The 23,228-nt window shown below is 50.5% G+C and overlaps 1 protein-coding gene and 1 pseudogene across 1 annotated transcript in view; both read right to left on the bottom strand.

Moving 5' to 3' along the window:
- Positions 1 to 23,228, bottom strand: part of LOC147098983 (uncharacterized) — a 411,709-nt gene that overhangs the window by 248,600 nt on the left and 139,881 nt on the right. Inside the window, exons 10-12 of the mRNA XM_085969501.1 lie at positions 22,434 to 22,511; positions 3,939 to 4,016; positions 757 to 822 (exon numbers count right to left, since the gene is read on the bottom strand). Coding sequence (XP_085825627.1) covers positions 757 to 822; positions 3,939 to 4,016; positions 22,434 to 22,511 — 222 coding nt within the window. The remainder of the gene's footprint in view (positions 1 to 756; positions 823 to 3,938; positions 4,017 to 22,433; positions 22,512 to 23,228) is intronic.
- Positions 13,360 to 22,310, bottom strand: LOC147098984 (uncharacterized; annotated as a pseudogene).

Raw genomic sequence — 23,228 nt, 5'->3', positions numbered from 1 at the left:
CTCACTGCAGAATACCCAGCCTCTGACCTGCTCTTGTTGCCACAGTATTTATGTGGCTGGTCCAGTTAAGTTTCTGGTCAATGGTGACCCCCAGGATATTGATGGTGGGGGATTCGGCGATGGTAATGCCGTTGACTGTCAAGGGGAGCTGGTTAGACGCGTGACACACCTTATCACTTTCTTTTCTGGCTCTGTGATGTTCTGCGCTATGAACACTTCAACAAGGTTTCTCAGTAATAATGATGAAATAAATCCCATTTTCTTCACTCTACTCAGAGCAAAGCTGGCAAATTCTGAGTTGAAAAAACGAAGTCCCTTGGGGTGTCCGGCAACTTAAGGCTCTGAATTATTTACTTCAATTTGATTTTCCCACTAAAGCAGAGTCTTCAGATTTGGGGAAATGGTTTAAAGAGTCAGTTTCGACATCAATAACTGAAAATCAGTTCCACAGAACGATGAAGATGCGCATAAACTAGAGTGACTAACTGGACAGTGAACACGTGGCTTAGCTCTGGGGTGCTTCCCCACATCTGACCATCCCAGGGTCAATACTGAGTTTGTAGTAGTGGGGTAGCAGGAGGGACGTTTCTGCTTATATGGTGACTGGTAATAATATTAGAGGAGGGGTTGGCTGGGAGTTAGAAGCACAACCTTAGGGATCAGATGCTCTCATGTGATTCCCAATGGTTTAAACAGGACTCATGTATTTCCCAATGGTTTAAACAGGACTCATGTATTTAACACGTAACCACTGACCTTAGGGGCAGACTGCAGATATCCAGCGTAAGAGCTTGAGTATTCTTTTGAGAACTTTCCGCCTGCCTGGGAAAAAACAGCGGCAGGTTAATACAACAAACAGGATAGCGTTTGGGTTTCTGCCGCGTGCCCGTCAAACTGAGGGATGGCAGGGTTGGACCATGGAGACCACTCTGCCTGTGATCGACGCGGGACAACTAGAGCAAGAGCAGCAGGCTGCGGTGCGTCCCGCGTGTTAACCTGTTAGCTCACGTCAGCAACAGCTATTATAATATCAACATACCATTTCTCCTCCTTTGGACTCTGTCCCAGACAGCGTTATCGCCAGGGACTCTGTCCCAGACAGCGTTATCATCAGAAACTGTGTCCCAGACATCGTTATCATCAGAAACTCTGTCCTAGACAGCGTTATCATCAGAGACTCTGTCCCAGACAGCGTTATCGCCAGGGACTCTGTCCCAGACATCGTTATCATCAGAAACTGTGTCCCAGACATCGTTATCATCAGAAACTCTGTCCCAGACATCGTTATCATCAGCGACTCTGTCCCAGACAGCGTTATCATCAGAGATTCTGTCCCAGACAGCGTTATCATCAGAGATTCTGTCCCAGACAGCGTTATCATCAGAGATTCTGTCCCAGACAGCGTTATCATCAGAGATTCTGTCCCAGACAGCGTTATCATCAGGGACTCTGTCCCAGACGGTGTTATCATCAGAAACTCTGTCCCAGGCAGCGTTATCATCAGAGATTCTGTCCCAGGCAGCGTTAAAAAGATACGGTAAAATAGATAAGGGAGAACCAGTGGATGTGGTGTATTTGGACTTTCAGAAGGCTTTCGATAAGGTCCCGCATAAGAGATTAGCGTGCAAAATTAAGGCACATGGGATTGGGGGCAAGGTATTGACTTGGATAGAGAACTGGTTGGCGGACAGAAAGCAAAGAGTTGGAATAAACGGGTCGTTTTCCAAGTGGCAGGCAGTGACTAGTGGGGTACCGCAAGGATCGGTCCTAGGACCCCAGCTGTTCACAATATATATTAATGATCTGGACGAGGGAATTGGATGTAATATCTCCAAATTTGCAGACGACACAAAGCTGGGTGGGAGGGTATGCTGCGAGGAGGATGTCATGAAACTCCAGTACGATTTGGACAGGTTAGGTGATTGGGCATGTGGCAAATGCCCTATAATGTGGATAAATGTGAGGTTATCCACTTTGGTGGCAAAAACAGGAAGGCACATTATTATTTGAATGGCAATAGGTTGGGAGAAGGGGAAGTGCAAAGAGACCTGGGTGTTCTTGTGCACCAGTCGCTGAAGGTAAGCATGCAGGTGCAGCAGGCGGTTAAGAAGGCAAATGGTATGTTGGCCTTCGTAGCAAGAGGGTTCGAGTACAGGAACAAGGATGTCTTGCTACAGTTGTACAGTGCCTTGGTGAGACCGCACCTTGAGTATTGTGTGCAGTTTTGGTCGCCTTATCTGAGGAAGGACGTTCTTGCCATGGAAGGAGTGCAGCGAAGATTCACCAGGCTGATACCTGGGATGGCAGGAATGACGTATGAGGAGAGATTGTGTCGACTGGGCTTATACTCACTGGAGTTTAGAAGATTGAGAGGGGATCTCATCGAAACCTATAAAATTCTGTCAGGCCTGGACAGACTAGATGCTGGAAGGATGTTCCCGATGGTCAGGGAGTCCAGAACCAGGGGTCATAGTCTAAGGATAAGGGGTAGGACATTTAGGACTGAAATGAGGAGGAATTTCTTCACCCAGAGAGTGGTGAACCTGTGGAACTCTCTGCCACAGAGGGCGGTGGAGGCCATTCATTAAATATATTCAAGAAAGAGTTGGATATATTTCTTGAGGCTAAAGGGATCAAGGGATATGGGGAGAAGGCAGGGACAGGGTACTGAATTTGAATGATCAGCCATGATCTCATTGAATGGCGGAGCAGGCTCGAAGGGCCGAATGGCCTACTCCTGCTCCTATCTTCTATGTTTCTATGTTTATCATCAGAGACTCTGTCCCAGACATCGTTATCATCAGAGACTCTGTCCCAGACATCGTTATCATCAGAGACTCTGTCCCAGACAGTGTTATCATCAGAGACTCTGTCCCAGACAGTGTTATCATCAGAGACCCTGTCCCAGACGGTGTTATCATCAGAGACCCTGTCCCAGACAGTGTTATCATCAGAGACTCTGTCCCAGACAGCGTTATCATCAGAGACCTCTGTCTCAGACAGCGTTATCATCAGGGACTCTGTCCCAGACAGCGTTATCATCAGAGACTCTGTCCCAGACAGTGTTATCATCAGAGACTCTGTCCCAGACAGTGTTATCATCAGGGACTCTGTCCCAGACGGTGTTATCATCAGGGACTCTGTCCCAGACAGTGTTATCATCAGAGACTCTGTCCCAGACAGTGTTATCATCAGAGACTCTGTCCCAGACAGTGTTATCATCAGAGACTCTATACCAGTCTGCGTACAGCTGTGGCTCAATGGTAGCACTCTCCTCTGAGTCAGAAGGCCATGGGTTCCACTCCCGAGGCCTGAGCCTGTAATCCAGGCCGACACGCCAGTGCAGTACTGAGGGAACTGCGTCTCTTCAATGCGGAAGCTCAATTACAGAGCTAACCATTAGTTGCTGGACACAGGAGGTGTGTGTCTTGATGTCTGTATCCCACTACAGCAACCACCAACGTTCAATTCACAGAATGTCTGCCCGTGTTATCCTGCTCCCCAGCTGCATCCTATTCTTATGCCTTATATTATAAAGCACTTACAATCCTTTTGCCTATTTCTGCAGATTTATTTCTTGTGAAGATCGGAGTGGTGATTACATAAAAATGGACGCTTTCCCATTGGTTCAAACATAGACACCGGATCAGCCCCTCCAGCCTGTCCCGCCAGTCAACTAGATCATGGCTGATGTGCATCTTAACTCCATCTGCCCGCCTTGGATCCATAACCCTTAATACCCTTGCCTAACATAAATCCATCGATCTCAATTTTGAAATGTTTAATTGACCTCCAGCCTCGACAGTTTTTTGGGGTCGGGAGAGTGTTCCAGGTTTCCACCACCCTTTGTGGGAAGAAGTGTTTCCTGACATCACCCCTGAACGGCCTGGCTCAAGCAGGACTCGCATTCTTTGTGTGCTTGACATGAAATGACTGACCTTGTCAATTTTAGGGGAGGATCGAAGATATCCCGCGTAGGTCTTTGGTTCCTCTTTTAAGGAAAACTTGCCACCCACCTAAAGGAAAGACAGTGTCAGGTTTACACAATAAATTCCAGAATCTCCCTCCAGCTTTCGTTCCTCTGCAATCTACCAATGTCAGCTGTGCCTCAGCTGGTAGCACCCTCGCCTCGCAATCAGAAGGTTGTGGGTTCAAGTCCCACTCCAGAGACTGAAAATCCAGGCTGACACTCCCAGTGCAGTGCTGAGGGAGCGCTGCACTGTCGGAGGTGCCGTCTTTTGGATGAGACGTTAAACCGAGGCCCCGTCTGCTCTCTCAGGTGGATGTAAAAGATCCCATGGCCACTATTTCAAAGAAGAGCAGGGGAGTTCTCCCCAGTGTCCTGGGGCCAATATTCATCCCTCAATCAACATCACTAAAACAGATTATCTGGTCATTATCACATCGCTGTTTGTGGGAGCTTGCTGTGCGCAATTTGGCTGCTACATTACAACAGTGACTACACTTCAAAAAGTACTTCATTGGCTGTAAAGTGCTTTGGGACGTCCGGTGGTCGTGAAAGGCGCTATAGAAATGCAAGTCTTTCTTTTAAAAACCCGAGCTTCGTGTTAATTAATGATATTTTCTTGATATTTTCTTCACCATATCCTGCCCAAAGGCACTTCCTCCTAAAGCTAGGTTTCTCACTTTACATAAATAGTGACAATGGTTTAATTCTGTCTGTTAAACTGAGAGATCATAATGTGTTAAAATAGAGAATAGAGGCAATTCTGTGACATTGCAAGGCGAGTAGGGAATGACACCCACAGGGAGAGATGCCCACAGGGAGAGACACCCACAGGGAGAGACACCCACAGGGAGAGACGCCCGCAGGGAGAGACGCCCGCAGGGAGAGACGCCCGCAGGGAGAGAGGCCCACAGGGAGGGAGGCCCACAGGGAGGGAGGCCCACAGGGAGAGCGCTCCACAGGGAGAGAGGCCCACAGGGAGAGCGGTCCACAGGGAGAGCGGTCCACAGGGAGAGAGGCCCACAGGGAAAGAGGCCCACAGGGAGAGACACCCACAGGGAGAGAGGCCCACAGGGAGAGTCACCCACAGGGAGCGTATATTAGAATGTTCAGGGAGCAGTGCTGGTTTCTGCTGGTGGCACTAGAGAATGGATTCGGGCCCAACATTGAGAGTCCTGAGGATAGCCACAGTGTGTCCGACTTTGACCTCACACTGATATTAACACTCTCTGACCTCACACTGAGGGCGGGAGAGAGGGGAGACCGAGGGTGGGGAGAGGGGAGACCGAGGGTGGGGGAGAGGGGAGACCGAGTGTGGGAGAGAGGGGAAACCAAGGGTGGGAGAGAGGGGAAACCGAGGGTGGGAGAGAGGGGAAACCGAGGGTGGGGGAGAGGGGAGACCGAGGATGGGGAGAGGGGAGACCGAGGGGGGGAGAGGAGCACCCATTTCCCAGTCTCCCTCTCTCTCCTGAGCCCCCATTCCCCAGTCTCCCTCTCTCCCCGAGCCCCCATTCCCCAGTCTCCCTCTCCTCCGAGCCCCCATTCCCCAGTCTCCCTCTCTCCCCGAGCCCCCATTCTCCCTCTCTCCCTGAGCCCCCATTCCCCAGTCTCCCTCTCTCGCCGAGCCCCCATTCCCCAGTCTCTCCCTGTCCCCGAGCCCCCATTCCCCAGTCTCTCCCTCTCCCCGAGCCCCCATTCCCCAGTCTCTCCCTCTCCCCGAGCCCCCATTCCCCAGTCTCTCTCTCCCTGAGCCCCCATTCCCCAGTCTCCCTCTCTCTCCCCGAGCCCCCATTCCCCAGTCTCCCTCTCCCCGAGCCCTCATTCCCCAGTCTCCCTCTCCCTGAGCCCCATTCCCCCATTCCCCAGTCTCCCCGAGCCCCCATTCCCCAGTCTCCCTCTCTCTCCCCAAGCCCCCATTCCCCAGTCTCCCTCTCTCCCCCGAGCCTCCATTCCCCAGTCTCCCTCTCTCCCCCGAGCCCCCATTCCCCAGTCTCCCTCTCTCCCCCCGAGCCCCCATTCCCGTCTCCCTCTCCCTGAGCCCCCATTCCCCAGTCTCCCTGAGCCCCCATTCCACAGTCTCCCTGAGCCCCCATTCCCCAGTCTCCCTCTCCCCGAGCCCCCATTCCCCAGTCTCTCTCTCCCCCCGAGTCTCCATTCCCCAGTCTCTCTCCCCCCGAGCCCCCATTCCCCAGTCTCTCTCCCCCCCGAGCCCCCATTCCCCAGTCTCTCTCTCCCTGAGCCCCCATTCCCCAGTCTCCCTCTCTCCGAGCCCCCATTCCCCAGTCTCCTTCTCTCCCGAGCCCCCATTCCCCAGCCTCCCTCTCTCCCCGAGCCCCCATTCCCCAGTCTCCCTCTCTCTCCGAGCCCCATTCCCCAGTCTCCCTCTCTCCGAGCCCCCATTCCCCAGTCTCCCTCTCTCCCCGAGCCCCCATTCCCCAGTCTCTCTCTCTCCCCGAGCCCCCGTTCCCCAGTCTCTCTCTCCGAGCCCCCATTCCCCAGTCTCTCTCTCTCTCTCTCCCTGAGCCCTCATTCCCCAATCACCCTCTCTCCCCGAGCCCCCATTCCCCAGTCTCTCTCTCTCCCCGAGCCCCCATTTCCCAGTCTCCCTCTATCCCCGAGCCCCCATTCCCCAGTCTCTCTCTCTCCCCGAGCCCCCATTCCCCAGTCTCTCCCTCTCCCCGAGCCCCCATTCCCCAGTCTCTCTCTCCGAGCCCCCATTCCCCAGTCTCCCTCTCTCCCCGAGCCCCCATTCCCCAGTCTCTCTCTCTCCGAGCCCCCATTCCCCAGTCGCCCTCTCCCCGAGCCCCCATTCCCCAGTCTCCCTCTCTCCCTGAGCCCCCATTCCCCAGTCTCCCTCTCTCCCCGAACCCCCATTCCCCAGTCTCCCTCTCTCCCTGAGCCCCCATTCCCCAGTCTCCCTCTCTCCCCGAGCCCCCATTCCCCAGTCTTCCTCTCTCCCCGAGCCCCCATTCCCCAGTCTCCCTCTCTCCCCGAGCCCCCATTCCCCAGTCTCTCTCTCTCCCCGAGCCCCCATTCCCCAGTCTCTCTCTCCCTGAGCCCCCATTCCCCAGTCTCTATCTCTCCCCGAGCCCCCATTCCCCAGTCTCTCTCTCCCCGAGCCCCCATTCCCCAGTCTCTCTCTCCCCGAGCCCCCATTCCCCAGTCTCTCTCTCCCTGAGCCCCCATTCCCCAGTCTCCCTCTCTCCCCGAGCCCCCATTCCCCAGTCTCTCTCTCTCCGAGCCCCCATTCCCCAGTCTCCCTCTCTCCCCGAGCCCCCATTCCCCAGTCTCTCTCTCCCCGAGCCCCCATTCCCCAGTCTCTCTCTCCCCGAGCCCCCATTCCCCAGTCTCTCTCTCCCTGAGCCCCCATTCCCCAGTCTCCCTCTCTCCCCGAGCCCCCATTCCCCAGTCTCTCTCTCTCCGAGCCCCCATTCCCCAGTCTCCCTCTCTCCCTGAGCCCCCATTCCCCAGTCTCCCTCTCTCCCTGAGCCCCCATTCCCCAGTCTCCCTCTCTCCCCGAACCCCCATTCCCCAGTCTCCCTCTCTCCCTGAGCCCCCATTCCCCAGTCTCCCTCTCTCCCCGAGCCCCCATTCCCCAGTCTTCCTCTCTCCCCGAGCCCCCATTCCCCAGTCTCCCTCTCTGCCCGAGCCCCCATTCCCCAGTCTCTCTCTCTCCCCGAGCCCCCATTCCCCAGTCTCTCTCTTCCTGAGCCCCCATTCCCCAGTCTCTATCTCTCCCCGAGCCCCCATTCCCCAGTCTCTCTCTCCCCGAGCCCCCATTCCCCAGTCTCTCTCTCCCTGAGCCATTCCCCAGTCTCCCTCTCCCCGAGCCCTCATTCCCCAGTCTCCCTCTCTCTCCCCAAGCCCCCATTCCCCAGTCTCCCTCTCTCCCCTGAACCCCCATTCCCCAGTCTCCCTCTCTCCCCTGAGCAATGAATTTCTAAAGTCCAGCTAGAACAATTTTTTGAAACAGTGGGTGAGCGCGCGGGTTTGGGTGCGGGCGGAGGGTTAAAGCCGGCACAAATGCGAGCGCGTCGGGAAGCCAGCTCCAACCCACCAACCTCCGTGTTTAACTCGGGCGCGTTAGGCTGCGTGTGCACAGCCCCCTTGGGAGAGCTGGGTTACCTATTAACATATACTAATTGCTCAGTTGGAGCGATATATCAACATACTTTTAAATTTAATGTTGTATCTGACGTAAGAAAACTACTAGGCACTTGGTCTAAGCATTAAACAAAGCTTTAATAAACTGTTTTACAACATGGCAGTCTAGTTGTGTCCTTCACTAGCTCCTGTTAAGAATGTCCTGCGCAAGCTGGGCCTGTGCCCGAGTATTTATACTCTCCCTGGACAGCGCCACCTGTAGGCCGCTCAGTATTATTTCATAAGTCTTTCTTTCATGAATGACTGATTCATGTCAGTATCCACGGGCTTCCTGAAACAAGGCGATTGAGGGAGCTGATTAAAACTCATGCAAATGCTACAGTAAATACTCAGTACATACAGCTGCTTTCTTACCTACTAGTGGGAAAGGGTTTGTTCACAGTACTTTTGCTGAGAGTTTACTTTCTATGCTTTGGAGGTTTTCTGAATCACATCAAGATGGTTGGTGCCTTGGCTTGGACCTCGGACAAGGACCAATATCAGCAGCAGCAGCCTGCTGTTCAGAGACCTGTAGCTGGACGGCAGAGGGGAGTAGAAGAGAGGGCAGCAGCTCGCAGGAGGCACTACCCGCGACACAGGGTTACAGGCAGAGGGGCTGAGTTTCCTTGACATGTCAGAACAGCAGTGCTTCAGGGGGCTCAGGCTGATGCATCAGGTGGTGGTAGACACCTGCAGCCTCCTAGAATAAGACCTGCTGCCCACTGGACCTGGTGGTCATACATTACCAGTGGCTGTCAAAGTCACCACCGCCCTCAATTCTCCGGACCCTTCGAGCACGCTGCCGGAGACAAATCCAGGATCTCCCAGGGGGCGGCCCACAAATGCATAAGACAGGTGACCGGTGGCTTGTTTGCCAGGGCCGGCAATTATGTGAACTTCGCCTGCAATGACGTCAGTCAGAATGAGTGAGCGCTCAGGCTTACGTCTCTGGCTGGCTTCCACAGGTTCAAGGTGTCATTGACTGCACACACGTGACAATCCGGCCACCACCAGATCAACCAAGTGTATTCATGAATCGTATGGCCTACTCCTGCTCCTAATTCTTATGTAAGGGCTTCCACAATGGTGCAGCTGGTGTGCAATAACAATAAGATTTATGCAGGAGTGCACAAGATTCTGGGGGAGCTGTCATGATGCTTGCATCCTGCAGCAGTCCAAATTCCCCGACCTCTTCGGACCTGCAAGCAGGCTTAAGGGGTGGCTGCTAGGAGACAAGGGATACCCCTTCAAACTTGCCTGATAACACCCGTCAGAAACCCGACCAATGAAGCCCGAAAGCGCTACAATGAATGCCAAATGACCACCAGAAGAGTAACTGAACAAGCTATCGGCATAATGAAGACGCGCTTCAGGTGCCTAGACAGATCTGGAGGCACCTTTCAGTACGCGCCAGCCAGGGTGTCCAGAATGGTCGTGGTTACCTGCGCTCTGCACAACATTGTGAGGGTTGGAGCTGCAGGAGGAATAAGGCACAGAGCGCAGATCGTCTCCGGACAAATCCAAGGAGGAGGAGGAAGGTGATGAGGGCAATGCGCCACCAGCTGCTCACATTGCTGCCTGGGATCCCCATATTAATGCAAGGTTCACGTAGGTACCACCAGTGGAGTGATGTCAGAACCACATGCACTGGCCACTCTTCCCGGCCACTCTTCCCACCCCCCCCCCCCCCAATGCCACCGACACAAAGCAGTCCTGCAAACAATAACCATCCAATGAACATCCCCCCCCCCCCAATCGGTCCCCATCAATTCATGTTTTCCCATTCATCATCAAGCAAGTTGCTGCCACCCAGCAACCAAGAATGGGCAACACGGTAAAGTGGTGCAAAGTAACACGTTTTTGTGATTCTACTAAAGAACGGAAACTTTATAACATAATTTTTTCTCTTACACCCATCTGCAAACCGTTGTGCAACTACAAAGCTTTACAATAGCAAAATACTGCGGATGCTGGAAATCTGAAATAACAACAGAAAATGCTGGAAATACTCAGCAGGCCAGGCAGCATCTGTGGAGAGAGAAACAAATGTTGCAAATGGGAATGGCAAAATCATACAGCATGAAAAATGGAGGCAGGGGTTATGGTCTGAAATTGTTGAACTCGATGTTGAGTCCAGAAGGCTGTAAAGTGCCTAATCGAAAGATGAGGTGCTGTTCAATAAGCTCAACATCGAGTTCAACAATTTCAGACAATAACACCTGCCTCCATTTTTCATGCTGTATGATTTTTGCCACTCCCATTTGCAACATTTTATCTTTCCTGCCTCTTACAAAAGCACAGTATGTTCCTTCAATTCCTTCCTCCCCTCCTAAACCCCCCCCGCCCCCGCCGACCCCCGTCCCTGTCTCTGCACCTGCTTAATATCTGTTACATCTCCAGCCTTTTCCAATTCTGATGAAGGGTCCCAGACCTGAAACGTTAACTCTGTTTCTCTCTCCACAGATGCTGCCTGGCCTGCTGAGTGAGTGTTTCCAGCATTTCCTGTTGTTATTACAAAGCTTTACTCTTCCTTTTTCTACGGCTCATACGTGGTGCAATCCCTGTGGCTTCAGCAGAGGCAGAGGCAGGCTGCTCAGATCCCTGCTCTGACTGCTGAGGTACTGCACATAAACGCTTAAGGCAGGTCCTTAAGAGGCCCGACCAGTCCCCATCCACCACGACCCTCCTCCGCCTGGCTGAACTTGTTCTCACATTGAACAACTTCTCCTTTAACTCCACTCATTTCCTCCAAATCAAAGGTGTTGCCATGGGTACCCGCATGGGTCCTAGCTATGCCTGCCTTTTCGTGGGCTATGTGGAACAATCTTTGTTCCAGTCCTACTCGGGTCCCCTCCCTCACCTCTTTTTCCGATACATTGCTGACTGTATCGGTGCCGTTTCCTGCTCTCGCCCCGAACTTGACAATTTCATTCACTTTGCCTCCAATTTCCACCCTTCCCTCACCTTCACATGGTCCATCTCGGACTCTTCCCTTCCCTTCCTCGACTTCTCCGTCTCCATCTCTGGGGATAGGTTATCGACCAATATTTACTACAAGCCCACTGACTCCCACAGCTACCTGGACTACACTTCCTCCCACCCCGCTTCCTGTAAGGACTCTATTCCATTCTCCCAGTTTCTCCGCCTCCGCCGTATCTGCTCCGACGACGCCACCTTCCACACCAGTGCTTCAGACATGTCTTCCTTTTTCCGCAACCGAGGATTCCCCTCTACTGTGGTTGACACTGCCCTCGACCGTGTCAGTTCTATCTCCCGCACTTCTGCCCTCACCCCTGCCCCTCCCTCCCGGAACCACGATAGGGTTCCCCTTGTCCTCACCTTTCACCCCACCAGCCTCCACATTCAACGGATCATCCTCCGGCATTTCCACTACCTCCAAAGTGATCCCACCACCAAACGTATCTTCCCCTCCCCTCCCCTTTCAGCATTCCGCAGGGACCGCTCCCTCCGAGACACCCTAGTCCACTCCTCTATCACCCCAAACAGCCCTTCCTCTTCGCCTGGCACCTTCCCGTGCAAGCGGAGGAGATGTAACACCTGCCCCTATACCTCCCCGCTTCCCACTGTCCAGGGCCCCAAACACCCCTTCCAGGTGAAACAGCGATTTACTTGTACTTCTCGCAATCTAGTATACTGTATTCGCTGCTCACGATGCGGTCTCCTCTACATTGGGGAGACCAAACGCAGATTGGGTGACCGCTTTGCGGAACACCTCCGTTCAGTCCGTAAGGGTGACCCCGAGCTTCCGGTCGCCTGTCATTTTAATTCACCGCTCCATTCCCACTCGGACCTCACCGTCCTTGGCCTCTTGTATTGTTCCACGGAAGCTCAACGTAAACTCGAGGAACAGCACCTCATCTTCCGATTAGGCAGTCTGCAGCCTTCCGGACTCAATATCGAGTTCAACAATTTCAGATCATAAGCTCGGCCCCCATTTCATTTTCTCTTGTAATTGTTCCACTCCTTCCCCCCCGCCCTTTCCTTTTGTTTCTCTCTCACACCTGGCAGCTATCTTTTGCCCTGCCAGTACACTTTACACCTAATCCCAGCCTATTACCATCTCGTCTAGCTTCTAATCTCTTTTACTTCTTTTGTTTCTTTTATTCTTTTGTCCGATCGCAGCCGTGCCTCTGATCTAGTTTCTTTTCTTTCCAGTTTTGAAGAAGGGTCCAACCCGAAACGTCAACTCAAATTTCTCTCCACGGATGTTGCCTGACCTGCTGAGTTTTTCCAGCATTTTCTGTTGTTATTAAGGCAGGTCACTGATGGATTGTCTGCTAGGGTTGGGAGTTGTGTAAATTTCCCCTGTGATGGCAATAGCCAGAATGAGCGGGCACTCCAATTCACCTCTTTGGCTGGATTCCCACAGGTACAGGGTGCCATCGACGGCACACACATGGGCAATCCGAGCACTGCCACAGCAACCAGGAGCTTTTAGAAACCGCAAGGGATATTTGCCCATCAGTGCGTAGCTGGTGTGCAACCACAAGAAGAGGTTGAAGAGTCTGTGCCAGATTCCCTGAGAGCTGTCAGGATGCCTTCCTACTGAAACAGTCCAACATCCCAGACCTCTCCATTCCAGACAGTAGACTTAAGGGCTGGCTCATAGGAGGCAAGGGATAACCCCCTTCAAACTTGGCCCATGACACCTGTGAGGAACCCCACCAATGAGGCGCAGGAGCTCTACAACGAGAGCCGCATGACCACCAAGTGTGTCATCGAGCAAGCGATCAGAATGTTGAAGATGCGCTTCGGGTGCCTGGATAGGTCTGGAGGCGGCCGTCAGTACTCGCCAGCGAGGGGGTCCAGAATGATAGTGGAGTGCTGCGTCCTGCACAACACTGCGCAGCAGAGAGGACTGCAGGTGGAGGAGGACAAAGAGGCTCATCACTCATCTTCAGGTGAGGAGAACAGGAGGAGGAGGAGGAGGATGAAGATGGGGGCATCCATCGCCAGACCAGCTGTTTACATTGCTGCCCGGGTTGCCCTAATATCACAAAAGGTTCACTTAGTGTAAAACATAAGAAATGATATCCTGCGGTCTACTTCCCCCACACCTTTGCACTAAACAGTCCTTCAACCACTCATCCACCCATTGCACATCCGCCCATTGGGACCCGGCATGTATTGACATTCATCATGAAGCAAGTGAAAGGGCGAGTTGGCACTCGGGACGCAATAATGGGCAAGCCGTGGAAGTGGTGCTAATCAATACATTTTATGTGGCATTATAAAAAAAAGAAACTTAACCACATAACATTTTGTCCAACATCCATGTGCATACTCTTGGTGAATTCCACTTTCTTGAACTTAAGCTTCCTATCGCTTCTACGTAGTGCATCCCGTGTGGCTTCAGCAGAGGTAGAGGCAGGCTGCTCAGGTCCATGCCCTCACTGCCGAGATGCTTTTGGCCTACGTCCTCTGGATTTTGGAGCTCCCGAGGGCCCTGTCAAAGACTGCTCCACCTGCACCTGTGCAGGGGCAGACTCGGCCATTGGGAGTCGAGGCAGCATGTCGGGTACTGGCTGAGGGGGAGGCAACGGGTGAGATGTGGGAGTGTTTTGAGTGGAGTTCCCACTTCCATGTCATCTTTCGCCATCGTCGCTCTCCTGGGCCAGTGCCAAATCACTCCTACCGCTCTGCTGCAGACCAGATTGGTGAAGGTCAGTGACACGTTGCAAGGCCACGGATACCTCCACCCTGTTTAAGGCGGCACACATCTCCTGCACGACCGTGGTCATGGCCCGCACAGGCGCATTCGAGAGCCCTGCTCGAATCTCCAGGGAGGCAGACTCACTCCATGGCAGACATTCCCGCAATTCCCTACGCCTCCTCCATCCTCTCCGCTATTGATGAGAGTGTGTGTGGCATGTCTGTCAGTACCTGGCTAAGTTGCGGATGCCCATCTATCGTTCTCCTTCTCAACATTAGCCCCCAAGGGTTTGGCATCTGTGTCCGGCCGAGCAGATCTTGGAGGGGAGTGTGCCCCCCAACGCACTCTCCACAGCTGTCCCGATCACCAGCATCTGCTCGTGCTAACTTGTGAGGTGTGAATCACCGGGTGAAAACCTAACTAACTGTCTAAGTGGACCCACCAAAGTGCGAGTATCTGCGCTGGTGCATGGCTGTATGTCTTGTTATGGTGCACCCTCAGAAAGAATGAGGCCCTCAGAGGAATCATCCTCATGCATGTCCAGCGACACTTGAAGGCCCTGGAAGACAAAAGGGATATGATTTAGTCGTGGCAAAGTCACAATCTTGACAATCACCATACTCAGTCTTCTCATAGTTCAGTCATTGACGAAATAAAGTCAGCATATGTGTGTCAGAGATATTTGTAATTCTGTCACCAGCTATCTGCGCGCTCCCTGTCCCTCCATCTCCAGGCTGAGAGGGATGCCGATGTGCCACTTATCACCAGGGCATCCTCCTCTGCATCTGTGAGCTGGACTATTTGTGGTGGCCTAGCTCCAGTCCTATTCCTCGCCCTTGCAGTTTGCACTCTCTTCTCCTACCAGGGTTGAAAAACACCTGAGAGTGAGTGAAGGTGAGGTATCCACCCAATGGATGCCGGGCATTCGGTGAGGGTGACTGTGAAACAGATACATCACATTGCGTAAGGATTGGAGTGAGAGGCAACGCTGGATAGATAAGTGGGGAGGTGAGGAAGTGCATCGAAAGTGAAGGCTGGATGCTGCTGAAGGTTGAGTAGTTGTGAGGAATGATATGATGGGAGAATGTTTAGCAAGACAGAGTGAAAGGGGTGGCTCAAACCACAGGATGTAGGTGAATCAGCAAATGTACTCACTTTTCCTGATCGGTTATTAAATCGCTTTCTACACTGCATCCAAGACCGGGGCACAATGCTCCTGCTGCTCACCTCCTCAGCCACCTCCAACCACGCCTTCTCAGTGAGAGCCGCCAGTTTCTTCCTCCCACGGCTGGGGAAAAGTACGTCCCTCCTGCTCCTGACTGCACCCAGCAGTAGTTCCAGCGCGGCGTTGTTGAATCCAGGTGCCACCCTTGCTCTACGTCCACTATCCGGCGTGAACACCTCCAATTGCCATCTGTGCACTGTCCCTTTAAGTACAACTGAGATCGCATCACGCGGGTGCGCGTCACGCAGCTAGGAGACGCGAAACCCGGAAGTCAAAATGAGTTGCGATCACAGGTTGAAATCCGGGTTTCACCCACGCATTTCCACCCCTCCTTGCTCCCCCAATCCACCCTCACTTAGAAGCAGCCTTCGGATTAACATCAGGGCCAATACGTTTAAGAAATAGCAATGGAATAAGCCATATTAGACTTAGTAATGAGTAACGAGCCAGAATTCATTAATAATCTGACAGTAAGGGAGCGTCTTGCAAACAGCGACCATAACATGACATTACGTTTGAGAAGGAGAAAGATCACATACTAACCAAGGTTTTAAACTTAAGTAAGGCTGACTTCGAAGGAATGAGACGCAAGCTGAGCACATTAAACCGGGCTGAGCTGTTAACAGGTAAACCTACAAAAAAACAGTGGGAGGTATTCAAAGATATATTTAGTACCATGCAAGACCAGTTCATAGCCCTAAAGAACAAAAGTTCCACTTGTACAGTCAAGCAACCATGGTCAACATATGAGTCAAGGTGGTGTATAAAACTAAAGGAAGTGACTTACGCTAATGCTAAGAAAAGCGATCGGGAGATACAGAAACAACAAAAGGGAGACAAAGAAAATATGAAGAGCTGAAAAAAGGGAATACGGAAACAAATCTTGCAAGTAATATAAAGGTTAATAGTAGAAGTTTTTATAAATATATTCAGAGTAAGAAAGTGGTTACGAGAGAAATGTGGACCCATTAAAGACAGACGCAGGTGATACTGTGCTAGACAACAAGGCAATGGCACATTTATTAAAAGAGTACATTTTGTATCTATTTTCACAGAAGAAGGTGATAAAATACCAATGATAGAAGGGAAACTATAAATAATTCAAGGGGAGGAATGTATTGCATTCAATATAAGTTAAAAAACGTGGTAATGGAGAAAATAATGGGACTTAGGATAAATAAATCTCCAGGACCTGATGGTTTCCACCCCATGGTATTAAAAGAAGTAGGTGTGGGAATTACAGATGAGTTCGTTTGGAAATTTGCTAACATCACTCCATTATTTAAGAAGGGTGGGAAAGTGAAAGCAGGTAACTACAGGCCAGTCAGTTTAATGTCAGCTATGGGGAATTTACTAAAATCTGTCATTAGGGACAGAGTGATTGAGCACTTGAACAAATATGGGCTGATCAGAGAGAGCCAACATGGCTTTGTTAAGGGTAAGGCATGTCTGATTAATCTAGTTACAGGAGACTTTGGTTTATCCGGAGGTTGTATGTCCGGAAGCCTCGATCTACTTGCAGAACTCAGGAGCCGTTTTGTTAGGTTTTTTTTCTTCTGGTGGCTTTTTTTTCCAACAGTCAGGCTCTGGAAAGTCTCGCTGAAGCTGTTGCTAAGCTACAGAGACGCTTCCAAGGTACGGGCCGACTGTTTGAAGCTGTTGCTAAGCAAGTGTTTGTTGTCAGATACGGAGATGAAAACCTCCGTATGCTTCAACATTAACGCTGGTATGTCCGGCAGTTTTGATAGATCGGCAACAGCTCGGTCCCGTCGGTGCTGGATATAACAAAGTTTCCTGTACATTTTTTTGCTGAGGTCACTGGTAAGGAAGTGACTATGGATGTTATCTATCTGGATTTCTAGAAGGCATTCGATAAGGTTTCACACAAGAGATTTTTTAGCAAAAATGAGAGCACACTCAATTTGAGGTAGCCTTTTAACTTGGGTTGGAAATTGGGTGGGAGGTAGGAGAGAGATAGTGAGGGGAAAGGGTATGTACTCTGATTGGCGGGGTGTGACAAGTAGTGTTCCCCAGGGAGCTGGTCTGGGACCTCAACTTTTCATCATATTTATTAATGACTTGGATAAAGGAATAGAGAGTTGTATATCCAAGCTGGAGATGACACTAAGTTAGGAGGGGCAGTAAATGGTGCAGATGGAAGCAGGAAGCTGCAAAGAGATAGACACAGATTAAGTGAGTGGGTAAAACTATGGCAAATGGCTTTCAATGTGGGAAAGTGTGAAGTCATCCACTTTAGATCCAAGAAAGATAAATCAAAGTACTTTCTAAATGGTGAGAAACTAGGAACTGTGGAGGAGCAAGGAGATTTGGGAGTCAAAGTACAAAAATCAATCATTAAAAGCTAGCAGACTGGTACAAAGAGCAATTAAAAAGGACAATGGATAGGAATATATGAACATACGGAATTGACGGACAGGAAAAGATCAGCTGGTCCATCAAGCTTGCCCCGCGCCATGATGGCTGGACCATCATGACTAAAGACTTCTTCCCTCCCCACCCCTCCCTCTGGCGCCACCCTCAGCCATGAAATCTCCTGGGAGAGGCAAAAAACACAGAGAAAAACCCAGGGCCAACAGGGAAAAAATACTCTGCACAATTCCTCTCCAACCTCCTCAGGCGATCGAAACCAGTCCAGGAGATCACACGGACCAAGCGTTATCTACAAAGACACTTACAAAGTGGAGGAAGTTATGCTTCAGTTGTATAGCGCCTTGGTCGGACTCCATCTGGAGTACAGCATTCAGTTTTGGGCACCGAACCTCAGGAATCATATACTGGCCTTGGAGGGGGGTGAAGCGCAGATTTACCAGAATGGTAAAATATTGAGGGGTGATCTGGTCGAGAGGTTTAAAGTGTTAAAAGAATTTGATACGGTACATACGGAGAAACTATTTCCTCTGGTGGGGCAATCAAGAACAGGGGGTCAAAATCGAAAAAATTAGACCTAGGCATTCTGGGTATTCCAGAGCAAGATTTGGAAGCACTTTTTTCCTCACACGAAGGGTAGTAGAAATCTGGAACTCCCTTCCCCCAAAATGCCATTCATGCTAGGACATTCGGAGCTTCCAAGACTGAGATCGATAGATTTTTCTTGGGTAAGGGTATTAAGGGATATAGAGCTGGGGCAGGTAAATGGAGCCATGGTGCAGGTTAGCCGTGATCCAACTGAATGGCAGAGCAGGCTAATTCCCCTTTAACACTCAATTTCTCTTAACATATTTATAAAAACTTGATATCCCTTGCAAGATTTGCATATTCCTTTTCCACCTCTTATTACTTTCTTGGTATTCCTTTGTTGCTTTTTATAGCTCTCCCCCAGCCCACTGGATTTCCACTTATCTTTGCGTCTGTGTAAGCCTCGATACTGTCTCTTACCTCATGTATTGACCATGGTTGCTTAACTACACAAGTGTAGCCTTTGCCTTTTAGGGGCGAGTCGTGGTTTTTGTATCACACCAAATATTTATTTGAATACTTCCCATTGTTTGTCTGTAGATTTACCCATTAACAGTTCAGCCAAGTTTACTGTGGTTAATTCTAGTCTCATCCCTTCGAAGTTTGCCTTGCTTAAATCGAAAACCTTGGTTTGGGACGATCATTTCTCCCTTTCAAAACTAATATCAAATTCAGTCATATCAGGGTCACTATTTGCAAGATGGTCCCTTTACCATTGGATTATTAACTAATTCAAGTTCGTTCCTCATCACTAAATCCAGTGTGGCCTGTTCCCTTGTCGGTCCTAAAACATGTTGTTCTAGAAAACTGTCCCGAATACATTCTAGAAATCTGTTGCCTTTACCACTTGAGCTATTCTGCTTCTCCCAGTCTATGTGAAAAGTAAAATCTCGCATTATAACCTTAAATTTAAAATTCTTATCCTCATATTTAAGTCACGACTTCGCCCCTCCCTATAAGAAGTGTGAAGTGATGCAGTTTGGGAGGAAGAAAGAGGGTAGGCAGTATAAACTAAATGGTACAATTTTAAAGGGGGTGCAGGAACAGAGAGACCTGGGGGTTCACAGACACACATTTTTGAAGGTGGCAGGACCAGTTGATAAGGCAGTTGAAAAAACATATGGGATCCTTGGCTTTATAAATAGAGGCATCAAGTACAAAAGCAAGGTAGTTATGCGACTCCTTTATAAATCACTGGTTAGGCCCCAGCTGGAGTATTGTGTCCAATTCTGAGCACCACACTTTAGGAAGGATGTCAAGGCCTTGGTTGGAGAGGGTGCAGAGGAGGTTTACCAGGATGGTACCAGGGATGAGGGGCTGCAGTTATGTGGAGAGACGAGAGAAGCCCGGGATTGTTCTCCTTAGAGCAGAGAAGTTTAAGGGGAGATTTAATAGAGGCGTTCAAAAATTGTGACGGGTTTTGATAGAGTACAGGAAACTTTGTGATATCCGGCACCAACAGGACCGAGCTGTTGCCGTCCCATCAAAACTGCCGGACAAACCAGCGCTAATGTTAAAACATGCGGAGCTTTTGAGCTCCGTATCTAGCAACAAACCCTGTTGCTTAGCAACAGCTTCTAAACAGTCGGCCGTAGCTTGCAAGCGTCTCTGTAGCTAAGCAACAGCTTTAGCTAGACCTTGCAGAGCCTGACTGGTGAAAAAAAAGCAACGAAAAGAAAAAAAACTTACTGAACCGACTCCTGAATTTTGCCGGTGGATCGAGCATTCCGGACAGTTAACCTCCGGATAAACCAAAGTTTCCTGTAAATAAGGAGAAACTGTTTCCACTGGCAGGAGGGTCAGTAAGCAGAGGACACAGATTTAAGATAATTGGCAAAAGAACTAGAGGAGAGATGAGAATTCAGTGAGTTGTTATAATGTGAAATGCACTGCCTGAAAGGGCAGTGAAAACAGATTCAATAGTAACTTTCAAAAGGGAATTGGATATATACTTAAAATAGAAACATTTGCAGGGCTATGGGGCAAGAACAGGGCAGTGGGGCTAATTGGAGAGCTCTTTCAAAGAGCCGGCACAGGCACGATGGGCCGAATGGCCTCCTTCTGTGCTGCATGATTCAACCTCTAATGTTCTCCAGCCCTGCAATCCTCCAAGAGCTCAGAGTTCCTCCAACTTTGACCTCCTGTCCATCGCCCACTTCTTTCACCCCACCACTGGCGGCCGTGCCTTCAGCCGTTGGGCCCTAAGCTCTGGAATTCCCTCCCTAAACCTCTCTGCCTCTGCACCTCCTTTCTCGTTTTGAGACCCTCCTTAAAACCCACCTCTTTGACCAAGCTTTCGGTCGACCCTTCTAATATCTTCTTTGGCTTGGTGTCGATTTTTGTCTGATTATGCTTCGGCGAAGCGTCTTGGAACATTTTCTACATTGAAAGAGCTATATAAATGTGAGTTGTTGTTGTTGTAAAATCTTTAAAAGCACTAAGCTACCAGAGAGATTAAGGATTCAGAGTCACAAATCTTTAAAGTGGGAGGACAAGTTATGAAAGCTGTTAAAAAAAATAAAGCATATGGAATCCTAGATTGTTTTATAAATATTCTGCCTCACCAAGATCTTACACTCCTGCACTGGAGGGAGATCTACCAGCTGGCTTCACACTGCCATTAATTGATGTTTAGGAATGAATTGGGCTTCGGTCTTACTGTTGGGTACATCTAACGCTGTGGCTGTGTTGATGCAGCCAGTGAGGGTACCTTGACGCCCAATAGTCTTTCAATCCTCAGCCCGTGTTGAGTTCACTGGGCTTGAGGCAGTAATGGGGTGCCGGTGCGTTAGATAAGGGCAAATTAGCTAGTGTTCCCATTCCTGGTCGCTGACTAACAACCCCAGTGGAAGTGCATTTGTGTGGACATCGGACGAGGACAGGATTGGTCTCCTCCGAGATGCCCCTGGTGAATGAATAGTCTGTCTACACTCACATAGGTGTCAGCTGTGGCTCAGTGGGTAGCACTCTCACTCCTGAGTCAGAAGGTTGTGGGTTCAAATCCCACTTCTGGAGACTTGAGCACATAATCTAGGCTGACACTCCAGTGCAGTACTGAAGGGGTCACTGTCGAAGTCTTTCGGATGAGACGTTAAACCGAGGCCCCGTCTGCTCTCTCAGGTGGACGTAAAAGATCCCATGGCACTATTGCGAAGAACTGCCGGGGAATTCTCCTGATAAACATTCACTTCTCAACCAACATCACTAAAACAGATTGGCCGCGAAATTCAGCTCCTTTGCGCCTGTCATTAGTGCCTCCGGGGGGCGCTAACAGGGCGCAAAGGGCTTATTGCCCGAGCAATTCGGCGGGGGGCTACTGAGGCGCTAGCCAATAGCGCGTGCGCCGCGACCCCTTAGCGCCCTGCGGCAGAAATTCGGTTGCGCCCAGCGAGACTGCCACGGGTGGTGACAGTACCAGCCTTGAGGGTCTCGAGCCGGGTGGACCTCCGCTCGCGGGGCGCTAACTAAAGGGAGGTGCGGCTGCGACCCGCGCCACCATTTAATTTTTTTTGCCTTGACGTGGTCCGTGGTCACCATCGCGCAGCCCGGCACCGCGTCTCAGTGCCGGGCTGCAGCCAGGGCACCACGCCGCCCTGGTGGGCCAGTGCGGGCCATCGGAGGCCCTGCAGGGCTCACAGCGACCATCCCCTTTAACGGAAGGGGAGGGGCGCTGAAACGCATCAGCGCTATGCATAGCGCTCCGGCACTACCACGCTTTGCGCCCCCAACACCACCCCTGGAGGAAGTGGAGCGCCCAAGATAGCGCTCAGCTTCTTCGCCGGGGCGGTAAGCCGAATTTAGCGGCGGTTCATCCGCGCCGGGTGCTAAATCTCCAGCGATAATTCGGTTACTGCCCCCAAAACGGGGTGTAACCGAATTTCGCCCCCATTATCTGGTCATTTATCTCATTGCTGTTGTGGGAGATTGCTGTGCACAAATTGGCTGCGGTGTTTGCCGAGATTACAACAGTGACTACACTTCAAAAAGTACTTCATTGCTTGTGAAGCACTTCGGGACATCCTGAAGTGGTGAAAGGGAAATATATAAATGCAATTTCCTTCCTTTTTCTGTCATCTAGATTTTAGTTGGGTAAAGTACTAGGGGCATTTGACAGTGGTGGAACAGTGCCCCAGCAAGGAGTCGCTGCCTTCAGGAGAGAAGGGGAGGTGGAAAATTGACAAAAAAAAGAAGAAACAGAATAAAAAAGACTCCCAGTAGCAATTTGTTTTTAAACAGAACACATTATGTACTTTTTTTTCCCCCACACTGTGTCCACTCCCAACATGAAAACTAACTGTGTTTTACCCATTGAGTGAAACCTTCATCATGCGTCCCTCAGCATCTACGAAACTTGTGAATCCCAAGGTTGTCCATGGGTCATTTTCTTGCACACCTTCCCATTGGTTTAAATGGAGTTTGCCTACCACATGCGACCTGAAGTTACTGACCTTGTCATTTTGAAGGGACGATCGGCGATATCCCATGTTGGTGTTCAATTCTTCTTTTGAGGGGTATTTTCCATCCACCTGGAGAAAACAGTATCAACATTGGACAGCAGTTCCCAGGACCTCAAAACTGTGGAACTCCTCACCTCCCTCAATCTTCCATCCTGCCTACAATCTACAGGCTTTTAAAACCCAATATTGGCGTCGCCCACTCATTGCTTCATCTTCCCTCCTGTTCCTTTCAACCTTTGTGCATGCTGGCACTTGACCTTTCACCTTGGTTTCTTACTAAAAAGTAAACAAGTGAGAGGTATTGAGTTTGTGTTTCTGTAAGAGGTTTGCTTGTATTGCTGTCTCAGTCGTGGCTCAGTGGGCAGCACTCTCGCCTCTGAGTTCAAGTGAAGGTTGTGGGTTCAAGTCCCACTCCAGAGATTTGAGCACAAAAATCTAGGCTGACACTCCAATGCAGTACTGAGGGAGTGCTGCACTGTCGGAGGTGCCGTCTTTCGGATGAGACGTTAAACCGAGGCCCCGTCTGCCCTCTCAGGGCATGGGATAAATGATCCCATGGCCAATATTTCGAAGAAGAGCAGGGGAGTTCTCCCTGGTGTCCTGGGCCAATATTTATCCCTCAATCAACATCACTAAAACAGATTATCTGGACATTAATTCATTGCTGTTTGTGGGACCTTGCTGTGCGCAAATTGGCTACCGCATTTCTTGCATTGTGATTACACTTCAAAAGTACTGTAAAGCACTTTGGGATGCCCTGAGGTCGTGAAAGGCGCTATATAAATG

Source organism: Somniosus microcephalus, chromosome 28, assembly GCF_052327205.1.
Source record: "Somniosus microcephalus isolate GS21.2 chromosome 28, FLI_Smic_1.0, whole genome shotgun sequence".
Classification (NCBI taxonomy): Eukaryota; Metazoa; Chordata; class Chondrichthyes; order Squaliformes; family Somniosidae; genus Somniosus; species Somniosus microcephalus.
This window is presented reverse-complemented; position numbering and strand designations above follow the sequence as displayed.